We start from the raw sequence: 22,540 nt of genomic DNA on the forward strand, positions 1-22,540 counted from the left end.
CTCAGAGAATCTGGTGGGATCCCTTCCACACTACTCTGTGAGGCCTTCTAGCTCCTCTTCTACGATGTGTTCTCTGACTTTGATTTTCAAAACATACATTTTCGTTAATTTTGTCTTCATTTTCAATCTTTTCACTTTTTGGGGACAACATTCCTTATACAAATTCACTTAGCATATAAATCCAAATCTATATATATTTAGAGCTGGATCTAAATATATGTAGATATAATATTTAGATCTAGATCCAAATATATGTAGAGTTATATATATTGTATTTAGATCTAAATATATATAGATTCAGATTTAGATTTTTTTCTCTCTCTCTCTATATATATATATGCATATATACAGATATAACTCTATATATAGAGAGATATATCTACACATATTTGGATTTAGCTTCCAAGGGGATCTATATATACATATAAATAGATACATAGAGATATATCCAAATCTAAATCTCCTATTGCTAATTTCATTTCATTCATTGAAAAATATTGATTGCAGGCCTTACCCGTGCCAGGCATTGCTCTAGCCAGGAGTACATCTTGGTATACATCAGTGAATAAGACATTTTTCAGACAAAGATCCCTAGCTGATGTGGGCGGGGGGGGGGGGGGTGGGAAGACCAAGGTAAGGAGTCACTGGGAGGATAGGAAGTCAGGCAGGGAGAGTCTGATTGGTTCATTCTCCACCAGAACTTTCCTATTTAAATACCAGGTGACCTGGAAACTCTGCCTCTCCATCCTTCTCATGGCCAGAATGTTAATATCCAACCTGTTCTATCTGACACTGACTTCTATTGACATTGACTCTCTCTTTATACATCCTCACATATATCCTTTCTTCTTAAAGTTTATCACTGCTACATCTCTTGACATTTTCAGATGTAGTGAAGGATCCTGCTTTTGAATTTTCATGTCCCTGGAACTATTCGCCTTCCCACTCTGACATTGTCTGTCAATGGCCTAGCTCTAACATTTGACTTCAAATGAACCTGCAAGAAGTAGTTTCAAGTATTCAGCTATTTGCTACTCCCTGGGCCACTTCTACCGCTCCAACCAAGGTACCACTATAATCTAACCAACAGTCTGTATTTCACACAGGTCCTTCCTGCCTGAAATGTTATTTTGACCATTTTTAAGCAATTTTCTCTTATCTTTAAGGTCCAGTTTACTCTACTTTTGACTTTGCTTCCATGCAAAAGGAAATAAATGTGCTCTCCAGTACATTAAAAGTACATCTTTGATAAGTCCCAACTTAAATACATAAGACATGTGGTCTACAAAGAATGTAAAATATTCAGATAATAAATATGTGAATCTTGCATGATAATTACTATTTACTCTGTAATAAACTTATACTCCCGGTGGCCTCTGGATTTACCTCAAAAGCTCTGAGTTTGAGAATAATTTCTTCCAGCAAATGCAGATCTTTGGAAACCAAGACCTTCAGTTTGTTCCACTGTCCTTGGACATCATCAAATTCTTGCTTATATAATTTTTCTACATCAGGGTGAACATTTTTCTCCAGAGCCTTTGTTTCATCTGCAAGTTTATGTAAGGTGGGTTTCTGATTCTCAAGGATTTCATCAAGGGCCTAGAAAAAGTTTTAAAAGATTAAAAATATACACAATAACGTGTCTCCACAGATACAGTAAAATGGGCTATATAAAGTCAAAAGTCACTTTAAAATGCATTAGAAAGCATTTTTATCTAAAAAGAACAGTGGATGGGAGTGTAAATTAGTTCAACCATTGTGGATAGTGTGATGATTCCTCAAAGACCTAGAACCAGAAATACTATTTGACCCAGAAATCTTAATATAAATCATTCTGTTATAAAGATACATGCACACGTATGTTCATCGCAGCACAATTCACAATAGCAAAGACAAGGAATCAACCCAAATACCCATCAATGATAGACTAAAGAAAATGTGGTACATATAAAACATGAAAATATAAACCATGGAATACCATGCAGCCATAAAAAGAAACGAGATCATGTCCTTTGCAGGGACATGGGTGGAGCTGGAAGCCATTATCCTCGGCAAATTAATGCAGAAACAAACAAACGAAAAAAAAAAAATACCACATATTCTCACTTAAAAGTGGGAGCTGAATGATAAGAACACATGGACACATGGTGGGGAACAACACAAATTGGGGTCTGTTGGAGAGTCGGGGTGGCAGGAAGGAAAGCATCAGGAAGAATAGCTAATGGATGCCGGGCTTACACAGGTGCAGCAAACTACCACGGCACACATTTACCCAGGTAACAAACCCACACATCCTGCACAAGTACCCCTGAACTCAAAATAAAAGTTGGAAACCAAAAAAACAAACAAAAAAATGTGAAAAACTCATGAAAAGTAAGCATAATCATAAAAGTTAAAGGTTTTTCTTCATGAGTTGTGTGGGGGCAATATAATGTATTCTCAACACTAAAAACCAAGGGGACAGCACACCCAGTGTGGGCCAAGTGTGCAGTGGTCGATGGCTGCCCTCTTTCTAATCTGATGAAATAGTGCAGAGCCATCAGGTTACTCAACTAAACAACCAGGGAAGCATTCCTTTTCAATGCAGAAAAAAATATGCATCAACCAGGTCAACTGATAGTCCTCATTTCATTAAAGATATTTTAGCATATTATGAACAGGTTGAGATTTTAAGAAGAAGGAGAAAGTATGCTTTTCTTCTAGGAAAAAATATTTAATAACTGTATTTTATTTTATGTGAGGTTAAACAAACCCTTCAAATCACAAAAAAAAAAAATTGGGGCCAATGTTAAACAAAATGGATCCATTTTTTATTAAAAAAAAATTTCAGGCCGGGCGCGGTGGCTCAAGCCTGTAATCCCAGCACTTTGGGAGGCCGAGGAGGGTGGATCACGAGGTCAAGAGATCGAGACCATCCTGGTCAACATGGTGAAACCCCGTCTCTACTAAAAACACAAAAAATTAGCTGGGCATGGTGGCGCGTGCCTGTAATCTCAGCTACTCAGGAGGCTGAGGCAGGAGAATTGCCTGAACCCAGGAGGCGGAGGTTGCGGTGAGCCGAGATCGTGCCATTGCACTCCAGCCTGGGTAACAAGAGCAAAACTCCATCTCAAAAAAAAAAAAAAATTTTTCAGAGATTTAACTCTGAAAAAAACATTTCAAAATATGTAAGAGGAGGTATTAGAAGGAGCGTTAGAGTTCTAACACGGAAAATATGAATTACCTTTTTTTCCTGCAGGGCCCTCTCCACCTTGGCAAGATCATTAAGGACATTCGGAGATGCCTGGGCCTTATTTTCTGAATCCCTTAGCACGTCTTTCAGTGTTTTCAATGTTTCCAGATATACATGTCCAGGTTGGACCTTCAGTTCTGCTTATTCAAAAACATTTAGTTTGAGAAAATCCTGTTAGGAACCCATATTATTACATATACCATTATCCTAAGTGAATTCCAATACATGACAAAGGAGACCCCATGATTAAAATGTAAAAGGGTCTCTGTAAATTAATAACATAGATCATTCCATTGGCATTTCTGAGAGTCAGACAGTGACTTCATTCCTGCGGATGTTGACATTTGAAATATTAACTAACCCACTATAATTTTTCTTCATTTCTTCATGATGAAATGTCTCTCTGATGATGGAACAATGTCCCTTTTGTCCCATACAATCTCCTCTTCCTTAATAGCTACACAAAGAACAAAAGAAAACACAGATTCCCTCAGCCAGTCTTGCTGTAAGCTGTAAGCTCCACCGTGTAGACAAACCCATCTACAGAGTGGAGGAAGTTATATGGAAATACTATCAGCATGCTGCCCAGGTACGCTGAGAAATAATGAGTGCAACGGCCAGCTGAAACAGTGTCCACCTCCATCACTATGCAAAAATCATGTAGAAATAACACTTGGGTGGAAAGGAAGTGAGTTCTCTTGAAGCACAAAGAGCTGAAACCAACTATCAGCAAAAGTTATACTGCCTACTGATCCTTGTCCAAAGTGAAAGCATAGTGTGTACTTGTAAGTGGAGAAACAGGTACCCTGGAAGATTTATTTCACATAACTGAATTCAAGAAAACAAAAGCATGCCGTGCAGATGCACTTTCAGAAGAGAGGGAACATGACACATTTGCCTAATATGCACACATGCAGATACTTCCAGTCACCACACAACCTCCAATTGCTGAAGTTAGGCTATGCTTGCATGTTGAGCTTTTCACTGTGCACTACCCAAAATCATAATGCACTATGAAACACAGTTCCTAACTCATATGGCAGCTAGGAAGTAAATACTGTAACATAGGAGGGATGAGCTTTCAAAACCTTGAACAGTGAACATTCCAAAACCGAACATATTCCAAAAGTAAGAACTCTAAAATTTTTCTGAATCTGATAGTGGAATATGACTTCTTTTAAAAGAGAGTATGGCATTGCTAAAACTTTAACCATTTTGAGGAAACAGAAGTAAGGAATCAGTCATTTTAATTCTCCTAGCAATGATATTAAGTGGCCTCCTCAACTAAAGGAAGAAATCACACTCGTTTTTCCAAAAAGAGAAAGGAAAAAAAAACTTCTTTAAAAAGCATTATATCCAGGTCAGGTACAATGGCTGACACCTGCTGTCCTTACATTTTGGGAGGCTGAGGTGGTAAGATCACCTGAGCTTAGCCTGGGCAACATAGCTAGACCCTGACTCTACAAAAAATAAAAAAAAAAAAAAAACTAGCCAGGCATGGTGGTGCATGCCTTTGTCCCTGCTACCCAGTAGGCTGAGGTAAAAGGACCACTGAAGCCCAGGAGGTCAATAAGACTGCAGCTATGATTGCACCACTGCACTCCAGCCGGGTGACAGTCTGAGACCCTGTCTCCACAAAAAAATAAGAAAATAATGTATTATATCCTACTGATACAATTTTAGAGCATGTGAAACTTGTTTGTATGTTTACAAAAAGGAGTGAATCTGGAAAAGAATCTGAACAAAGGAGACTTTAAGACTTTGAACAAACAGACACAAAAGAAAACAGAGAACCGTGGTGCAAAGCAAGCAAGTGTACTCAAGTTCTAAATGTGGGGAGTCATTTTTAAATTAAGGCAGAGAAAGGAGATATTAAAATCGCTGGGTTTACCATTCTCTAGCTGCTGTTGACGATCCTCTAAAGCCTTTAGTACAGCTTGGTAGCAGCCCAGAATGCTATCGAAGCCCTGCTGGACAAAATCTGGGGCAGAAGGCTGAGACCTCAGGGCTGAGCAGCTCGCACGTGCCCTTTCAATTTTGGGGTGGAGGCCAAGGAAGTTTGTCAACTCCCGCTAAAGAAGAGAAAATATGGTCATGTAACTCACTGAAGATGAACATCCTCACAGGAAGTTAATCAGAGCAGTATTAACTTAAAGTTCATGATATGAGAAGCACCCTCCTTAACTCTGGGACTGCACACAGAATTCCTCCATGCTCCAGGTGGTTGGCTCCTTACCTGGCAGGAATCCTTCAGGCTTGGCAAGGACTGCCGGGAAGATTCAGACACGGAAGTGTGTTTTACCCACTCCTCCTTTGTCTTGATGACCTTTTCAAGTTCATTGAGCTGCTTGAAATAAGCATTTATGTCTTCCTGTAGCTGAATCTTTCTCTCCAGATCTTCCAAATGTTGAGATACATTCTTCCATTCTGATAAAACCTTCTCCAGAACATTTTTTATTTCTTCAGTAGGAAGGCCTTCTATGCAGACATAAAAAATAAGCAAACAGTCTATATATTACAAAATGTGTCCTGAATTTATTCTAAACGTTCTAACATTCAGAATAGTGAGGCAATGTCACATATAACGATCACTTTCTTAAGTCTCTTTTAATACAACAAAAAATTATAATGATGCACTTCAAAATAATTACACTTATTTCAATTATTTGACCAAAGAAGGAAGGCATTTTAAAATAATGATTCAGGCCAGGTACAGTGGCTCACGCCTGTAATCCCAGCACTTTGGGAGGCCAAGGAGGACGGATCACGAGGTCAAGAGATTGAGACCATCCTGGCCAACATGGTGAAACCCCATCTCTACTAAAAATACAAAAATTAGCTGGGCGTGGTGGCACATGCCTGTAATCCCAGCTACTCGGGAGGGTGAGGCAGGATAATCACTGGAAGCCAGGAGGCAGAAGTGGCAATGAGCTGAGATCATGCCACTGCACTCCATCCTGGCAACAGAGTGAGACTTCATCTATCTCAATAAATAAATAAATAAATAAATAAATACTCAGGAACAGTGTGGCTATCACAAAAGGCACATCAGTAGAACTTCAGTCACTGTCTTTTCTAGATAATGTATGTTTCCATCCATGGCATGCTTCCACTCTGCTAGTTTATCATCTGAGCCAGAGAAATAAGATCAACTACCTTTATCTGTCTGGGGTGCCGACTACAGAAAGAAGATCCTTTGTCCTGAGAAAAAAAGGCAGCTGGCTAGAAAAACTAGGAGGCACCTCGAGTCTTTGGTGACCAAAGACTTATGACTTTGGTGTCTTATAAATTAAAAAACGAATGGCAAGAATGTCTTATGCTGGGAAGCACCTTGGTGAGTGCAGGGATATTAAGCCAGCAGCCGGGCTCTAGAAGCATCAGTAAGCCCCTTGGGCACCCTGCACATAGATAAGCAAATACCAAAATACCGAGGCAGCAATAAGATGATCTGCTTTAGAAACACATCAGGGAAAGCAATGCCACCATTTTTATTATCAAAATCTCATCTTTTTGTTTGTCTGGTATTTTGAAAAGTAGAAAATGTTCCTGAAAATAATAAAGTTGTATATAATAATAGGGATTGTTTCGTTTTAAGACAGTCGTGCTCTGTCGCCTAGGCTGGAGTTCAGTGGTACAATCTCAGCTCACTGTAACATCCACCTGCCAGGTTAAAGTGATTCTCTTACCTCAGCCTCCTGAATAGCTGGGATTACAGGCGCACCACCACACCCGGCTAATTTTTGGATTTTTAGTAGAGATGGGGTAGCACCATGTTGGTCAGGCTGGTCTTGAACTCCTGACCTTGTGATCCACCCACCTCGGCCTCCCAAAGTGCTGGGATCACAGGCATGAGCCACCGCGGCTGGCCAGTGGTAGGTTTTATCACAGTCCTTCCCTTCATCTAAAATACCTTCAAATCCTCTAAAATGACTATGAAAAAGTATGGGAAATGTTCAAAGGAATATTTCTATTCAGAGGAGAACATGCACACTGAAAGGATGGGCTTCACATTTTTACTGAGAAGGAAGGCAACGAAACAATTCTGCTTTGTAAACATATGTAATCAAAATCCAGGATAATGAGAGCTTGAACTGAAAAAAAGGCATAAGAACAAAAAGTCATGTATGGCCCACAGACAATGCAACTTTGAAAGTTTTTATAATACACTGTGTCTACTGAAAATTATAAATGAAAGCATATCATGCTGTAATTTGAATGTATTGCCTCTGTCAATTGCAGAAGTTCACTCTTCACCACCATTTCTCAAGTAATAGAATATGAGACCCTAAGCAGAGCATTCACACCACAAGCCATGGTGCATTATCCTGTTAATGGAAAGAGTATACAAAACAAATCACCATTTTCCTAACAATCTGAACAACGGAGACATGGGCTGAGCCTCTGCTCCGTCATTTCTATTCTAGATAGGCAAAGGAATAATAACATCAGCCACATCATCTTTGTGCTGGACAATTTACACTAATCAAGGAAGAAATTAAGTAGGTAAATAAAATTTCTGAGATGGAAAATTATTACTACTCATTTAGAAAACTGGAAAGAGGTGTTCACTTCAAGAACAAGAGCAGTTAAAAAAAAAAAAAAAAACAAAAAAACTTCAGTTATTTATTCACTGCCAATGTCTTTACAAGCCATTCATTTTGCCTCTTTAAAAGTTTTAGACATCTGAATTACCCTTTCTCTAAACCTGAGATATTGCTGGTTACAGTGACATCCAGTAATGATTCAAACACAATTTACATCTTATAAAGGAAAACTGCACATTGTCTTTAAAGACAGTTGTTTTGCTCCCAGAGACCCAGAGTTTAAATTGTTCTATTTATACATAACATGAAGTTCTTGGAAGATGACTAGTCAAAAGGCAAAATCAACAGCGTATCACTTTATTAGTTATCTAAAAGAGAGAAAATATACTCCTGCCACTTAGTCTCACTTGACTTTACACTGCTCCATCTGTTACTATTAGAATCAAGGGAAATGTTTACAAAACATAGGACCTTCACCAAATTTCATGGGCTTATATACTTAGCCAACCACAGTGGGCATCAATTCATAAAGCCACGTTATCCAGATGGCCAACTACTGTATTTTATTAGTTGAGGATCTTTAGGAACAAGATAAGCTAAAGAAAGAAAACCAAGTATATCAGCTATGAAAATCAAATGAACCACAGGATTTATTTTCTAAAAACGTGTTTATGTTCTATGAGATATCGCAAAGCTTACATAAAACACATTAGGCAGGAAAGAACTATCAGAATTGGCTATGGTGGGCTTGTGGATGGAACTGGTTTCAGAAAAACAGTGCCATGATTATTCGAACATGTGTTTTACCGAAGCATTTGACATGCCTCCCTAACTGACCTAGAGCATACAGACTTTATTCAGTTCAGCTCCCCCATTTCCCAGGTTCCCACTGTTGTCCTAAAAAAAATTTTAAACAGATGCTTTTTTTAAAAAAAAAAAAAAAGTATTAGGGTCCTCTAATGAATGCATTTCTATTTCCACCAATGCTCGAAAAAAATGATAATGCAAAATATAAAAGATTTCTTATGAAAATGGACACGTATACATTAGGTGACAAAAACCACAGGTCACCTATTCTCCAGTGCTGCATTTGGCCTTTTACAAGCAGCACTTTCATGTGAATTCAATGTGCAGAGTGTGTCTGTTTAGGACCCGCTTATGGTAGTATTTCATGGAGCAAATGCTACAGTCAGCTAGTAAACTAATAATCAGCTAATAAACTAATAGCTAAGAGTCACCTCATAAACTCCCTCACTTTCCAGACACCAAGGCAAAAAAACAAAAGGGTTCCAAGACTTTCCCAAGGATAAGAAACTAGAAAAAGACAGAAGAATCCAAGTTTGCCCATTCCTCCACTCACTGTTATTCTCACTATTATTGTCACCTCACACCAACTTCTCACCTACAACAAGTCTTCCCCGTCTTCATAATTCTGCTACACTGACTAAAACCTGACAGAAATGGGAGCAAATTCAGTCCACAGATTCAAGACGTTGTCCCATATTCACACCAGAAACAGTCAGAGTCATCAGGTAAAATGTTGAGGTAGAAGTAAAAAAAAAAAACTATGCTTATCATAAAGGAAATAAATTCAATACCCAAATGCATTATAATTTTTGAATGAACCAGCAGCTCAAGGGAAGTTATCATCTGTATCTCTGGATTTCTTCAAGTAAATACTGGAAAGAGTAATCTCCAAGTGGGATGCCCATACACAGAATAAATAAGACAGTCTGCTAGAATGGATGTTGAAAGAAAATATTAAATACTATTCTATTTAATTTACTTAAAGAAAGAAATTAACCTTTATTAATAATATGTGGATTGATAATACATTTGCATAATTTAAAAATAAATGGACATATACTGTACACATGGTATACAGTCCATATTTTGTGTATATGTGTATATATTGACATATGTGTGTATTATGTTTGTGTGCATGTGTGTGTATACACATATATAACCAGTACACATACTAAATAAACATATTTGTTACAGGCAGGGGGAAAAATAATGTAAGGTCAAAACAACATGAACAGTTGTTTTCTGGATGGAGTAGGGTGACTAACCCAAAGAGGACTTTCTGAAAAGGTGAAATTTTCTACATGGTGATGTGTATGTAGGTTACACAGGTGTAGCTATTTGTCAAAACAGCACAGCTAAGTCATGTATTTCAATGTAAGTAAATTTTACTTCCAAAAAAAAAACTGTAAAAATAGTAATAATTGAGAGACTATGGAAAGATAAAGGTATAGATAATTAAAGAATGGCAGAATATTGTCAATTACTGAACTAGGTAACTGATACAAGGAAGTTCATTATAGTATTCAATTTGCTTTGTTTACAGCTATATTTTCCATAAAAAAAGTCAAAAAATAAAAAATTAAATGCTACGGCCTTAAAGATTCTTGTCAAACTAATATTCTTAATTCTGTCCGGGTATCTGCATAGGTGTCAAGGAGAGCTACAGCAGACTTCCAAAGCATTAGACTACCAGTATTAGACCAACGTACAGGGAGTGCAAAACACGTCTTTCAACATCTCTCTAGAACAAAGAGAGATTCATATGCAAAACTGCACACCAAGAATATTAATCTTTAGCTTATTCTGAGTTACTAAGAGCTACAGCAAAATTAAAAAAAAAAAAAAAGAAGGCTTGGGTGCAGTTAAAAATTTCATATACAAGTAACACCTTATCAAACTTAACTATAAAAATAACTGTTTTAAATAAATAGAATGCATTAAAAGTTATCAAAAATCAAATACCTGTAATGAATTTAATGTAACTTTATTTATCAAATGCTGCCTAAGTAAAGTTGTCTTTGGCTGCCCCCTTGCAAAGCAAATTCCCAGTACAAAAACTCAAAGTATATATTTTAAAATCTACGATGCTAGTGGATTGGATTTTGACTGTTTTGCTGAGGAATCAGGGTCTCTGGCCCCGACCCCATATAAAATCAGAACAACTTGGCTATTATCTGTTTTTTCACAATCAGCTTCAGAATAAAATTTCATTTTTTAAAAGCTTCTGCTGCCTAAAAGCCGACAGAGGATTAGAGTGTTAAAGTAAGATATTTAATAGGGCAAACTGTAATATTATTAAGTGCTACCATCTAAAAAATATGGGGAAAAAAAATCAAGAATCTCACCTTTTCCCATTTGTTCCACAAGGATTTGTCCGATTTGATTCAATTCATCTAGTCTGGGGATTCTTTCTCTCTGTTCTTTTTCTAATACCTGGAAATGAAGTCCCAACAAAAGAATAATGCAAACTTTTTTCTCAGTATAAGGTTGCTATTTTAAATGTTTAGGTTTAATGTCCTTTCTACATTCTCTTTGAACCTGAAAATGTAAATTCAAACAGTAATCATAGCAACTATAAAACATCGGTTTCTTTTGTAAGAAAAAAAGTACACTACCATTAGAAGCTCCTATCAGAAGGAAATTAAAATTATGTTTTAGATCCAGGATATCTATTCACATACATACCCTGAGTATGCCATGCCATGATAATAATGTTTGGGTCAAAATAATTGAATGTGTTATATGACAGAGATTGCTGAAAAAAAAAATTAACTAACAAGAGAAAAGGATATCCTGGGCATGGTGGCTCACACTTGGAATCCCAGCACTTTGGGACGCTGAGGCAGGTGGATCACTAGAGGTCAGGAGTTTGAGACCAGCCTGGCCAACATGGTGAAATCTCATCTCTATTAAAAATGCAAAAATTAGCCAAGCGTGGTGGCGCATGCCTGTAATCCCAGCTGCTCGGGAGACTGAGGCATAAGAATTGCTTGAACCTGGGAGGCAGAGGTTGCAGTGAGAGGAGACCGCGCCACTGCACTCCAGCCTGGGCAACAGCACAAAACTCCCATCTCAAAAGAATGAAAAAAGGAAAAAAAGAAATATTTTGAGGCTCAGTATCATTTGTTTATGTTCTATTAAGTATAGGGTTTAATGCAAACTTCAAGTACAATCACATTTCATAAATTATTTTTAAAGAATAAAAATAGAAAACATGCTTTAGAACCCAAACCAAAGCATTTGTTATTTTGTTTGAGACAGGTTCTCTGTCACCCAGGCTGGGGTACAGTGGCACAAGCACGGCTCACTGCAGCCTCAACCTCCTGGGCTCAAGGGATCCTCCCATCTCAGCCTCCCAAGTAGTTGGAGTTATAAATGCAAGCTTATGCCCTGCTAATTTGTTCTTACTTTGTGTAGAGATGGGGGTCTCCCTATGTTGCCCAGGCTGGTCTCAAACTCCTGGATTCAAGCAATCCTCCCACCTAGACCTCCCAAAGTGCTGGAATTATGGGCATGAGCCACGGCGAGCCCAGCCTGCGTTTTGTTCTTTATGTTAGAGGAATGGCTCTTAATTTCATTATTTTTTTTTTATCTCTATAGTTTGATATTCCCAAGACAAAATTATTTCCAGAAATAGTAAGAATGAAGCAAGCAAAATCATGTATATACATGCAGAAATACAAGTATATGTGAAAACAACTCAGTATTTGAATTTTCTCCCATTCCTCCATCACCAACTGATAATCTATATACTAACTATTCAAATAGTAACAATTATAACACAGTCAAAACTTCTGGGCAACCGGTATTACTTCAACCAGACAATCCAGAGAAGAATCCCAATTCTAAATTCTTTACATATAAGTGCTATCAAATAAATTTAGCTATCCTACTTTGATTTTCCCAAAGTTCATTGTGACTAAGTAGAACAACCTTCTTATAGTCAAAGATCAAGGAATATTAGCAAGAGATTCTAAGAAACACCATTTACTTTTGTTTAACTAAGGATCACTGTAAAAATTCACCATCAAACTGGGGGAAAATGCAATTATCTGCTTTTTACAAGTCGATCTTTTGCTACCTCTTTTTTTTTTTTTTTTTTTTTTTGAGATGCAGTTTTGTTCTTGTTGCCCATGCTGGAGTGCAATGGCAAGATCTCAGTTCACCGCAACCTCCGCCTCCCGGGTTCAAGTGATTCTCCTGCCTCAACTTTCTGAGTAGCTGGGATTGCAGGCATGTGCCGCAACACCCGGCTAATTTTGTGTTTTTAGTAGAGATGGGGTTTCTCCATGTTGGTCAGGCTGATCTCAAACTCCTGACCTCAGGTGATCCCCCGACCTCAGCCTCCCAAAGTGCTGGGATTACGGGTGCGAGGCACCGTGCCCAGCCTTTGCTACCTCTTAAGATGGCAGGAGACTTGACTACAGATTCTCCAGCCAGGTAATTCATCCATTGGAACAAGATACTCCTTCACTAAAATTATAATAACAATAATAATAATAATAATAACAAGTTGATCTTTCCTCAGTTCACAAGAAAAATAAGGGATTAGAGTAATGACGAAATTTTCTTTATTTTATAGATTTTTTCCAACTCTTTGGCATCTAATACTACTTTTCTGAAACAAAATAAACTTATAGATAAATAATACATGAAACACAAAGGAATGCCAATCATGCCTTACATTATACCCACACAATTTTATTTTATACGACAAATATAGCGACAGTTTCTGCCAGTAAAATCTGCCTGGGTCACACGATGGACTTCAACTTACCAATATTTTGTGGGACTTGTTCCAGGAAGATCACTGTTACTACTAAATTTTCTGCCACCTGAATGTCTTTGACAGCTGGGTGGTCAGTGATCATTAAAATCATCCACCCATTTTTCAGAACTGTGAGAGCATATGAAATGATGTGACACAGACCACTTCTGGCTCTCCCACCTCTGTGCAGAGGGCTCTGATAAAGGGGCTCTCAGCTCAACCAATTTCCGCATTCCCCCTGCCCACCCACAATCATCACACTCCACTTCTGTGAGCCACAAGGGCTTTACAAGCGCTGAAAGAAAAGGGTGCAATGGAAGATTATCTTCAATTTTGAAGCCCTCACAGGCAGACATATAAACAAACAACAGCATAAATGCAACAAGGGCTTTCATGGAGGTATGGCCAAAGTCACATGAAGTCAAAAGATTAATCACTGAAATCTTTCTAGTGAGGCCAAGGGAAGCCTCCTAGAGTGGGGACATTTCAACCACACAGCAAGGTGGGCTTAATGGAGGGGCATTCTGGGCAAAGAAAACCACTCCCAGTGTCTGGCATGCCCTAAGTCCTCTTGCAAGTTCCAGCTCAGACCACCTCACCCTCTGGACTTTGCTATTATATGAAGACACCCGCAATCCTGGCCTCTTCTCACTTCCCATTTCACCCACCACTTCACAACTGAAACCTTAGATATTTATGCACAGCTTGTTTCTAAAATATCTTCCACACTCTTTAAAATAAAACTTGACTGTTGATACAAAAGTCACTGCAGACTTCCACCAGGTGACCAAATAGTTAATGCAGTAACCTGTAGGGGACATATGAGCACCGTGCACCAAGCTCTGCAAGCTCCCATCACACTCTTCAGTAACACACATAAGCATGCGAAGCAGTAGGGCTAAGGTCTCACACATCTTAATAGTATTTATTTTAAAAAACTCTAAAGGAAACATATTAAATACACTTCTTGATTTAAAACAGTTTGTTGTATTTAGAAGGCAAAACATCTTCAGCAAAATGTTTATATAAAGTCAGGAATTATTAGGTACCAGATTAAGTGTGATCTAAACTGAGTACTACTAACTGGATCACCGTAAGAAGTGTTCCTCGCTGTACATCTCAATGATTGACAAAGATCGAAAAAAATTCCTTCCTCCAAATAGGGATCTAATGACAGCTGGCATGATTGGATTCAAAATTCACTACAATGTACTAAAAGCTACCTTCTGCCTACATTTATTTTACAGGAGGCTTTTGAATCCCATAACATCTTTATGCCAGAAGAAAATCCAGCATGATGAACTGTTTTATGTACTAGGGTATATGTGGTTTATGTTTTACCTTCAATTTCTTTTTCATTTCAGAAGTGTCTTGAGTCTTCTTATACTCTTTTATCTCTGTGGTCTGAATGGCAGTCTTTGATTTCACAATCCAGTTCAACAGCTCTGCACTTACAGCATCGAACCTGATTGAAGATTCAGAGGTGACCATTTGTCATGTTTTCTTCTATTGTTTTACTTGACTCCGGAAAGAGCAACCCAAATGCTCATCGGGACTATGTGCTTTTAACACTCCCCCCAAACAATAACCCAGAAATATGGTAACCATGCAAAATGAGATCATATATTTACAATTAAAAGTATGAAAAGAGTAATAATATTATAGTGTTAATAAACACTTGAAGAAAGTAATCAAAGTTTTGTAAACTTTACATATTCAAATAAGTTTTACCTTTATAAAGAATCACTTGTATTTTTATAAACGCTTGTAGATAATAAAAATCAGATTTGGTTAGATAACATCAGCAAAGAACAAGTACAGACATTCCTAAAGTTAACACCTTCTTTTCTTTAATATATAATGATTGAGCCTCACTAACTGTCAGGCATTGTGCTGGGCTATTGATATGAAAGCGAACCAGATACAAATCTCAGCTCTCCAGGAGCTTCTAGTCTAGTAAGCAATGGAAAGCAGCAGGCATTAACCAAAGAATTTGCTAGGTGCTAGTTCCAGGAATTCCCAGGAGTAGCTTCTAATCTAATCTGGGCATGGATGGCTTCTTAGAGAACGACAGCCTTACACTGAGGAGTTTCCCTTGCCGAGGGAAAGCAAAGAAAGGGAAGATCACATTTTGCACATTGCCAAGTATTAGTTAGGTGTGTCTGGAACGGTGAGTACTGAACTCGCAAGGGAGGGACAATTGACAGTGTGGCCAAGAATCACATGGACCAGTTACGGGGAGGCCCTGCGGGACACATTACAGAGTTTGGACTCAATGCAAAGGCAGCTGAGAGCCAAGGGGGAGTTCTGCGCATGGAACTGACATGATTCTATTTAACCTTCAGCGTTCACCAAGGAGAAGGTATTAAAGAGAAAAAAGAGCAGAGAACAGGCTGTGGTAGCAACGGGAGTCAAAACCAAGATAGAAGCAGTGGGAAAGAAGATGAAAAGGACAGGTCTGAGACGTGTTGGGAAGATTGGTCAAAATCACAGCAGGAGGAACCAGGGGAGCCAGGATCACTGACTGCTGGCCCCTCCACCTGGCCCCTTTCTAAGTGTTTTACGTCTATTATTAACTCAAGGAATCCTCGCCAGCACCGTATAAAGTATACATTATTATTACCCCTTTTAGAGATGAAGGCACTCCACACACAGGGTTTTCAATAACTGCCCCATGTCACAGAGCTAACAAAGGGTGACGCTGGGATTCAAACCAAGATGGTCTGTCTTCTTAACTAACACCTTCTTCACATAGCTTCTCAGTACGTTAAGCAGTGACACAAGTTGTTACTGCTGATTCTTGTGAGAAATTTTGCTTAAAGTGTTTCTGGTGAATTACGAATATTTTATCTTTTCATCAAGGTAGATTTTCCCTGTAATAGGTGAGGGGTTTTGTGATGCTCTAGTTAAATAGCTGGGGTCAAGGTATTGCTCAAACAGGGGTATGTTCCTCCTGTCATCTTAACAGCAGCTTTCTAATCAGTCTTTCAGAGAAGAAATGGCCACCTAAAAATCACACATTTACAATGACCTTGGAGACTCAGTCAACGCCTGCTCTCAACAGGGGCAAGAGTGACGCAATGATCACAGGTCACAGGAACAGATAATCAACGTTCTAGGAAAGAACTGTCCCACTGTACCCTGAGCTGGTAAAAACAACCACGCGGTAGCACCAGGGGAAGAGAACTGGAAGTGAGCCGCCATTTTTTAAGCATACGTTTTAAACAAGGCACTGCATTAAGCAGTCATTTAAGGCCATCAATTATTGGGGTAGTTCATTTGAAGGCAAACTAAGAGTGGTTTCTACAGCAGACAGAAGATATAAAAGGGTCTGGAAATGCTGTTACATATGCATCGTTAAGGATCCCTGCACTTTAAGATGATAAAAACTGGCATATAAAAGTTATCTTCAAAGACTGAGGAGGTCACACATTGAAAAGGCTACGTGGCTCCATATCACTCCAAAAGAACCAGCACATGTAGGCAGACTTAGAGGAGGCAGAATTTGAGCATAAAAATGACCTTCCTAATAATGAGATTTAGCTGTAATGAATAGATGTATTCGCGGCTCTATTTGTCCAAGAATTAACTGAAGGAATGTCTGCCTCAGTCAAGTCGTGGAGTCAATAGCTGTGGTCCTTGCAGCTGGTTGCCCATGCAACAGACACTCCTCTCTATAATTCTTCCTTGCTGTCAGAGTCCCCCAAAATACAACTACAGAGACTCGAAAGACCAGATCGTTTCAACCTCCCATGCACCCAGGGCATCAGCGAGAGCAGCGCAGGAGTCTGCCAAGAAGACAAGGCTAAGAGTAAAAGCCAACATCCAAGAATGACAGAGACTGCAGATGGAGGGTTTCTGAACCACACTCTTCCATTAAAACAGCCCTACCTCCAAACCTCTTGTAATACGGGATCACCAATGATCTCATTGTTTAAGACACTTTGGTACCATATTCTGTTTCTTGCAGCACAATGTACCCTAAACAATACAGTCATGTTTAAAGTAAGATTTCACAGTATGTACCCTAGGCTTTTACAACCTTCTGTGCTTCCAAATGCACAAAGTCAGTATGGGAGAGATACACTGCCAGATATACCAAGCAGATAATATGCACTGAGGAAATGTGAGATCTGTGCTAATATTAACATTAGAAGCATCTTCTTCCTGTGCTGTCTTAGCTCCAAAAGTAAAGGTTCTGTAAGGGCTGCTGGCAACTAGAGGTATGCTGGTCCTATAGGAAGATGCAATTAGGAGGCAGAAACATAGCCTTATTATCAAAATAAAAACCATCTGGTAACATTGGAATGCTGCTTTGTCTAACAAAAGCTAACTTGGAGAAAGCATATAATTTTCATTCAGGCCCAAAATAATTGCCCATTTGCCCAAGAATGGGATTCTCCTGTAAGAAGGAAAGAGTAATATTATTCAAAGATCGTTTTGAGAATTACCTGCTACAGTTCATGTCAGGTACAGTACCTGCACACAGTATAATAGAATAGAATAGCTGACATCAGTAAAAGCTCAATATATGTCAGCTGTGATTCTTCTTCTTCTAGAGATCCTGAGGTTTTTTTTTTTTGAACCAATAAGACTAAAAGAAATATTTAATGCCAAAGATAAATCTTTAATCCAAATATGAAGAATATGTTAATCAATCTGACAAAGAAATTAACAAAAAGAAGCAACAAAACATGAAAAAGAGTAAGGGGAAAGAGAGGAGAAAAAAAGACACTAGAAATGAATTCTTTTCCTGAATTAAGTATTTTTAACGATAAGAAGAGGAAAGAGATTCCCAAAGAATAGGGATGTCTACCTAAAGCAAAATTGTCGAGTTGTGAAGTGAAAGAAAGAGTAAGTCATGGACAATCATATCCTTCCAAGGAGAATAAAGGGAATGGAAAAAAGAAAGGTTCGATCACAAAGTTCTCCAAACTGAACATAGGATAAATAAAATCATCCAAGAAATTTAGATGCTTAGCTAGTGCCAAGTAGAATATTCAGAAGACAGGGGCAGTGAGCGGTTTACTAGTTGGATTTTAGTAACAATAATTATGTCTATATTTGCATATGATTAACGATAATGCAGTATGTGCAATATTGCATTTGAACAATTTCTCTATCTCTTCTTACTTTTTCTTAGCTTCGATATCCACATGGATCTGTCTCTTCTTTGGGGGAGGAGGAGGAGGCAGTTCCTGCTTAGATTTTTTTGTAGCTACTTGTTCTTTTACACGAACAGTCTCGAAAAGGTCCTTCTGAGGAATCTGAGACATCCCCAACTTTGCTACAGCCTGAGTCACCTGAAATAAAAGCCATCCAGAAGTTCAATTTTTATAACAGCTTCATTGAGATGTAATCACATGCTATAAAATTATCCCTTTGAAATGTACAATTTAATGGTTATTAGTATATTTATACAGTTGTATAATCCTCACACTGTCTCCAGAACATTTTATCACCCCAAAAAGAAATCCAATACCTATAAACCATCACTCCCCAGTCCCTACTTCTACCAGTGGCAACGACTCATCTACTCTCTGTCTCTGTGGATTTTCCCATGGTGGACATTGTCTATAAATGGAATCATAGTGCATACAATCTTGCAATTGGCTTCCACAGTGTCTTCAAGGTTCATTTATGTTACAGCATGTGTCGATAGTTCATTATTTGTATTATCAAATAATATTGTATTGTATGCACAAGCCACATTTTGTTTATCCATTCTTCTCTGTATAGATATTTGAGTTGTTCCACTTTTTGGCTTTTATAAATAATGCCGCTAGGAACATCTGTCTACAAACCAATGTTTTATGTTTGATGAATTCATTAAAATAATTAAGTAATCTTATTAAAAGATTAGATTACTTAAGATTTAAGATGTTTAGATTATTTATTGGCTAAGTGTAATCAGTTACTGTGAATTAAAGTACAAAATAGTTAAAGAATCTATTAAAACTTACTTTAGAAAGGTGATTTTCACATGTCAATTTTTCATCAGGTATAAGGAATCAACTTTTTAGTCTGTCTGCTACTATTTAATATAAATTAAAACTAACCTGAACATTTAAATTCTAAATGTTTATTTCATGGCACAACATACGACCCAAATCAAAAAGTACCTGGTTGGAGGAATCTTCTAGTCTCTGAACCAAAGAATCCCATCTTTGAGTCAGTTCCTCTGAGTCACTGTTGATCTTCTTAGATGCCTTAGAATTATCAAGTAATTGCCCCACATCCTGGCCAATCTCACTCAGTTGATCCAATGTTTGACGCTTCATTTCCATGTCTTCCTTCAAAATCTAATATTTCAGATATTTATTAGATGACTCTCTTTTAACAGGACTTTATCTTTCTGTTTCCCAGTCAAAACATTTAAACATGTCTATTTTATAGTCAAATGTACATGCTCTGCAGTTCGCTATGCTAAAACATAACTCTCATGGTTCCATATTGTTACAGGGCAGCAGTCTAATGCTAGGTAATAAACTGTAATCTGTATTCACTAAATTGTATTAACCATTAGCTATATAACGTTAAGAGATCATAGGTTTACAACACAGATGCTGACAACCACATCACTTACAGCCAGACGTCGAACACTGACACTTAGTTCTTTTTGGTCTTTGAAGTTGCTGGTCTGGACTTTATTTAAAGCCTCTTCTTTTTCGGTTAACCAAGCTTTCAATAGGCACTAAAAGTAATAACAAAAGGTGAACTTTAGATTATCTACAGAATCATTTGGTAATTCAATTAAATCATGTGTCCAAGTTTCTAACTTTTATTAGAGGCTTCACCCTTACCTGGGGATAAGAAGGCCTTCATGGTAACTTACTCTGGTCAATTAATATAAAGATTATTAGTGAATAACTGCATATTGGCGTAACAGGAATTGAATACCGAGGATAAAGAAAACTGTAAAGCATGGAGGAAGAGAAAATAATGGGAGCAGCCAGTACCTACTGGACTGAGGCAGAGTATTGAAGAGAGGAATAAATTTGGGAGAGACCTCTACACCTTCAGCTGAGAGACCTTGCCAAAGGGAGTGTTGCTGTGGGTTACTGAATAATGACGTTCACTGTGGTGCACCAAGCCAAGGATGGAAGTCTGATGGAATTCAGCAGAAAACTGCTAATGGTGGGTGTTGCTGGAGTTGCTGGGAAGCTTCAGGTGGGGATGTCACTGAAACTGGCTGAGAGTGACATCCTTTGGGACTCTCCTATGCAGCTTAGAGTTGCAAGAACAAAAAGGAAGGAAAACACCAGAACCAGGAATAGATGTCCCTTCCTACTGCAGCAGTGCTTCTGTGCTCTCTGTTGTTAAAGCTTGGTATCATGCCAGTTGGCAAAGGAGAAACATTTATGAGATCCAGCATCAGCATTACAGAAGGGGCAATGAAAGGTGGATTTGGAACTGAGAGGCAATAAACTGATAATTAACACAATAGAAAATAATTTTATGTAAAAGGTAAATGGTTAAGACAATGAATTCATCTGATTATTTCCTGAGGTAACCAAGCAAAAGCAACCATTGGATAAAGTTGACCATGATCTTTACAACATGTATCTGGAAGAATTCATGAATTACATTTGATGATTTTTTTTAAAACTACTTTTTAATAAAATTATCACTGAATATTGAAAAAAAGAGAAGGCCTTCAAACACCTACATCTGAGGCACAAATGACCCAGAAAGATATCTTTCTTTAAAATATTATCCTTCTCAGATTTGTAACAGAACAATCTGACATTAGCCTCATACCTAGGTAATGAAACCTAATTCTCAAGGATATAGGTGGACGGAAAAGGCTAAATCCAACTATGTAAGTCTCCAAATGAATTACATTATAACTTTCTAGAGGCAGAAGAAAGCTAGGAGATTGTCCTGTCTCAGCCCCTCACTTTAGAGAGGAAGGAAAGAGAAGTCAAGTTACATGTCCAAGATCACTCGGCTAGTTAATGGCAGAGCTGGGTCAAGGGTCCACACCCCAAAACCAATGGTCTTTCCATGGTATCACATAGAAAAGCCACACTAGCCTTTAAGGTTCAACAGTAATTATCATTAAAGGAAGAAGTCTGAAGATTGCCCAAAGCCCACAGAAAGATTTTTAAATGTCATTGGCCAACAATGCATGTTTTCTAAGCAGAGGATATTCAGTCATGTAGAGAGAAAATCCTGAAGAAGAGATGGAAAACAACTGGAGCTACACTGAGATAATTCTTCCCAAAATGTAGCATTTAGGGCAGAAACCCTTTTCTATTTAGCAGGAAGGGGAAAAAAAAAAAAAAAAAAAAGCTTGATTCCATATTTGCAATGGAATCGATTCTTCCTCAGTGATTTCATTTCTCAGTTAAATATTTAACGACTATTCCTTGCCTCTATATTTCACCACCCAAAAAAATGAACATTGGGGAAATAAGAGACAAATAGGGATAGTGTCCTGTGTCTAATGAGGCTGATAAGATATGCATATAAATAACGATGCCGTTAGGCAGAACATGTAGATAGTATACACACACACACAAAAGGTATAGTGAAAATGTCAGATCATTATAGAACACAAGTCAAAGGTCAGTTTAAAACCTAAAGTGACACAAGTGACTGAAATACCAGCCACTCTTTATTTTTAAAATATTTTTTATCATTAAATTAAAATTGTTGACAAATTTGCAATTATTTTACTGGATAGAAGAGGAACACAATGGTTTTCTCTAGCAATCAATGTCTTCTACTGTAATTATTATTATTATCATTATTATTATTATTTTGAAACAGAGTGCACTCCCAGACTGGAGGGCAGTGGTGCCATCTTGGATCACTGCAACCTCTGCCTCCTGGGTTCAAGCAATTTTCCTGCCTCAATGGCCTCCCAACTGGCTGGGATTATAGCTGCCCACAACATGCCTGGCTGATTTTGTGTATTTTTAGTAGAGATGGGGTTTTACCATGTTGGCCTGACCTCAAGTGATCCACACACCTCAATCTCTCAAAGTGCTGGGATTACAGGCATGATCCACAGCACCCAGCCTTTCTACTGTCATGATTGAAGTAAAATTTGAACTTTTCTATGAGACTCTTTGGCCTGAATACAAGGTTCACAGTAAATGTAAATATTTATAAAGCAAAAGGTAAATATTTCAGAAATCAAAATCAGGTCCCTTTTGTGGTTCCTTTTAAGAAAAATCTGAC

The 22,540-nt window shown here is 38.0% G+C and overlaps 1 protein-coding gene across 12 annotated transcripts in view; it reads right to left on the bottom strand.

Annotated features, from left to right (window-relative positions):
* Positions 1-22,540, bottom strand: part of UTRN (utrophin) — a 589,012-nt gene that overhangs the window by 397,534 nt on the left and 168,938 nt on the right. For 11 of the 12 annotated variants that reach the window (XM_074397323.1, XM_074397322.1, XM_074397326.1 and 8 more), the window contains 9 exons: positions 19,938-20,045; positions 19,474-19,653; positions 18,485-18,654; positions 14,693-14,816; positions 10,929-11,016; positions 5,469-5,710; positions 5,124-5,304; positions 3,224-3,369; positions 1,387-1,599 (listed from right to left, as the gene is read on the bottom strand). In XM_074397323.1, the coding sequence (XP_074253424.1) occupies positions 1,387-1,599; positions 3,224-3,369; positions 5,124-5,304; positions 5,469-5,710; positions 10,929-11,016; positions 14,693-14,816; positions 18,485-18,654; positions 19,474-19,653; positions 19,938-20,045 (1,452 nt within the window). The remainder of the gene's footprint in view (positions 1-1,386; positions 1,600-3,223; positions 3,370-5,123; positions 5,305-5,468; positions 5,711-10,928; positions 11,017-14,692; positions 14,817-18,484; positions 18,655-19,473; positions 19,654-19,937; positions 20,046-22,540) is intronic. The other variant, XM_074397321.1, reaches the window with a different exon arrangement.

The sequence above is a fragment of the Saimiri boliviensis genome, chromosome 4, assembly GCF_048565385.1.
Source record: "Saimiri boliviensis isolate mSaiBol1 chromosome 4, mSaiBol1.pri, whole genome shotgun sequence".
Taxonomy (NCBI): domain Eukaryota; kingdom Metazoa; phylum Chordata; class Mammalia; order Primates; family Cebidae; genus Saimiri; species Saimiri boliviensis.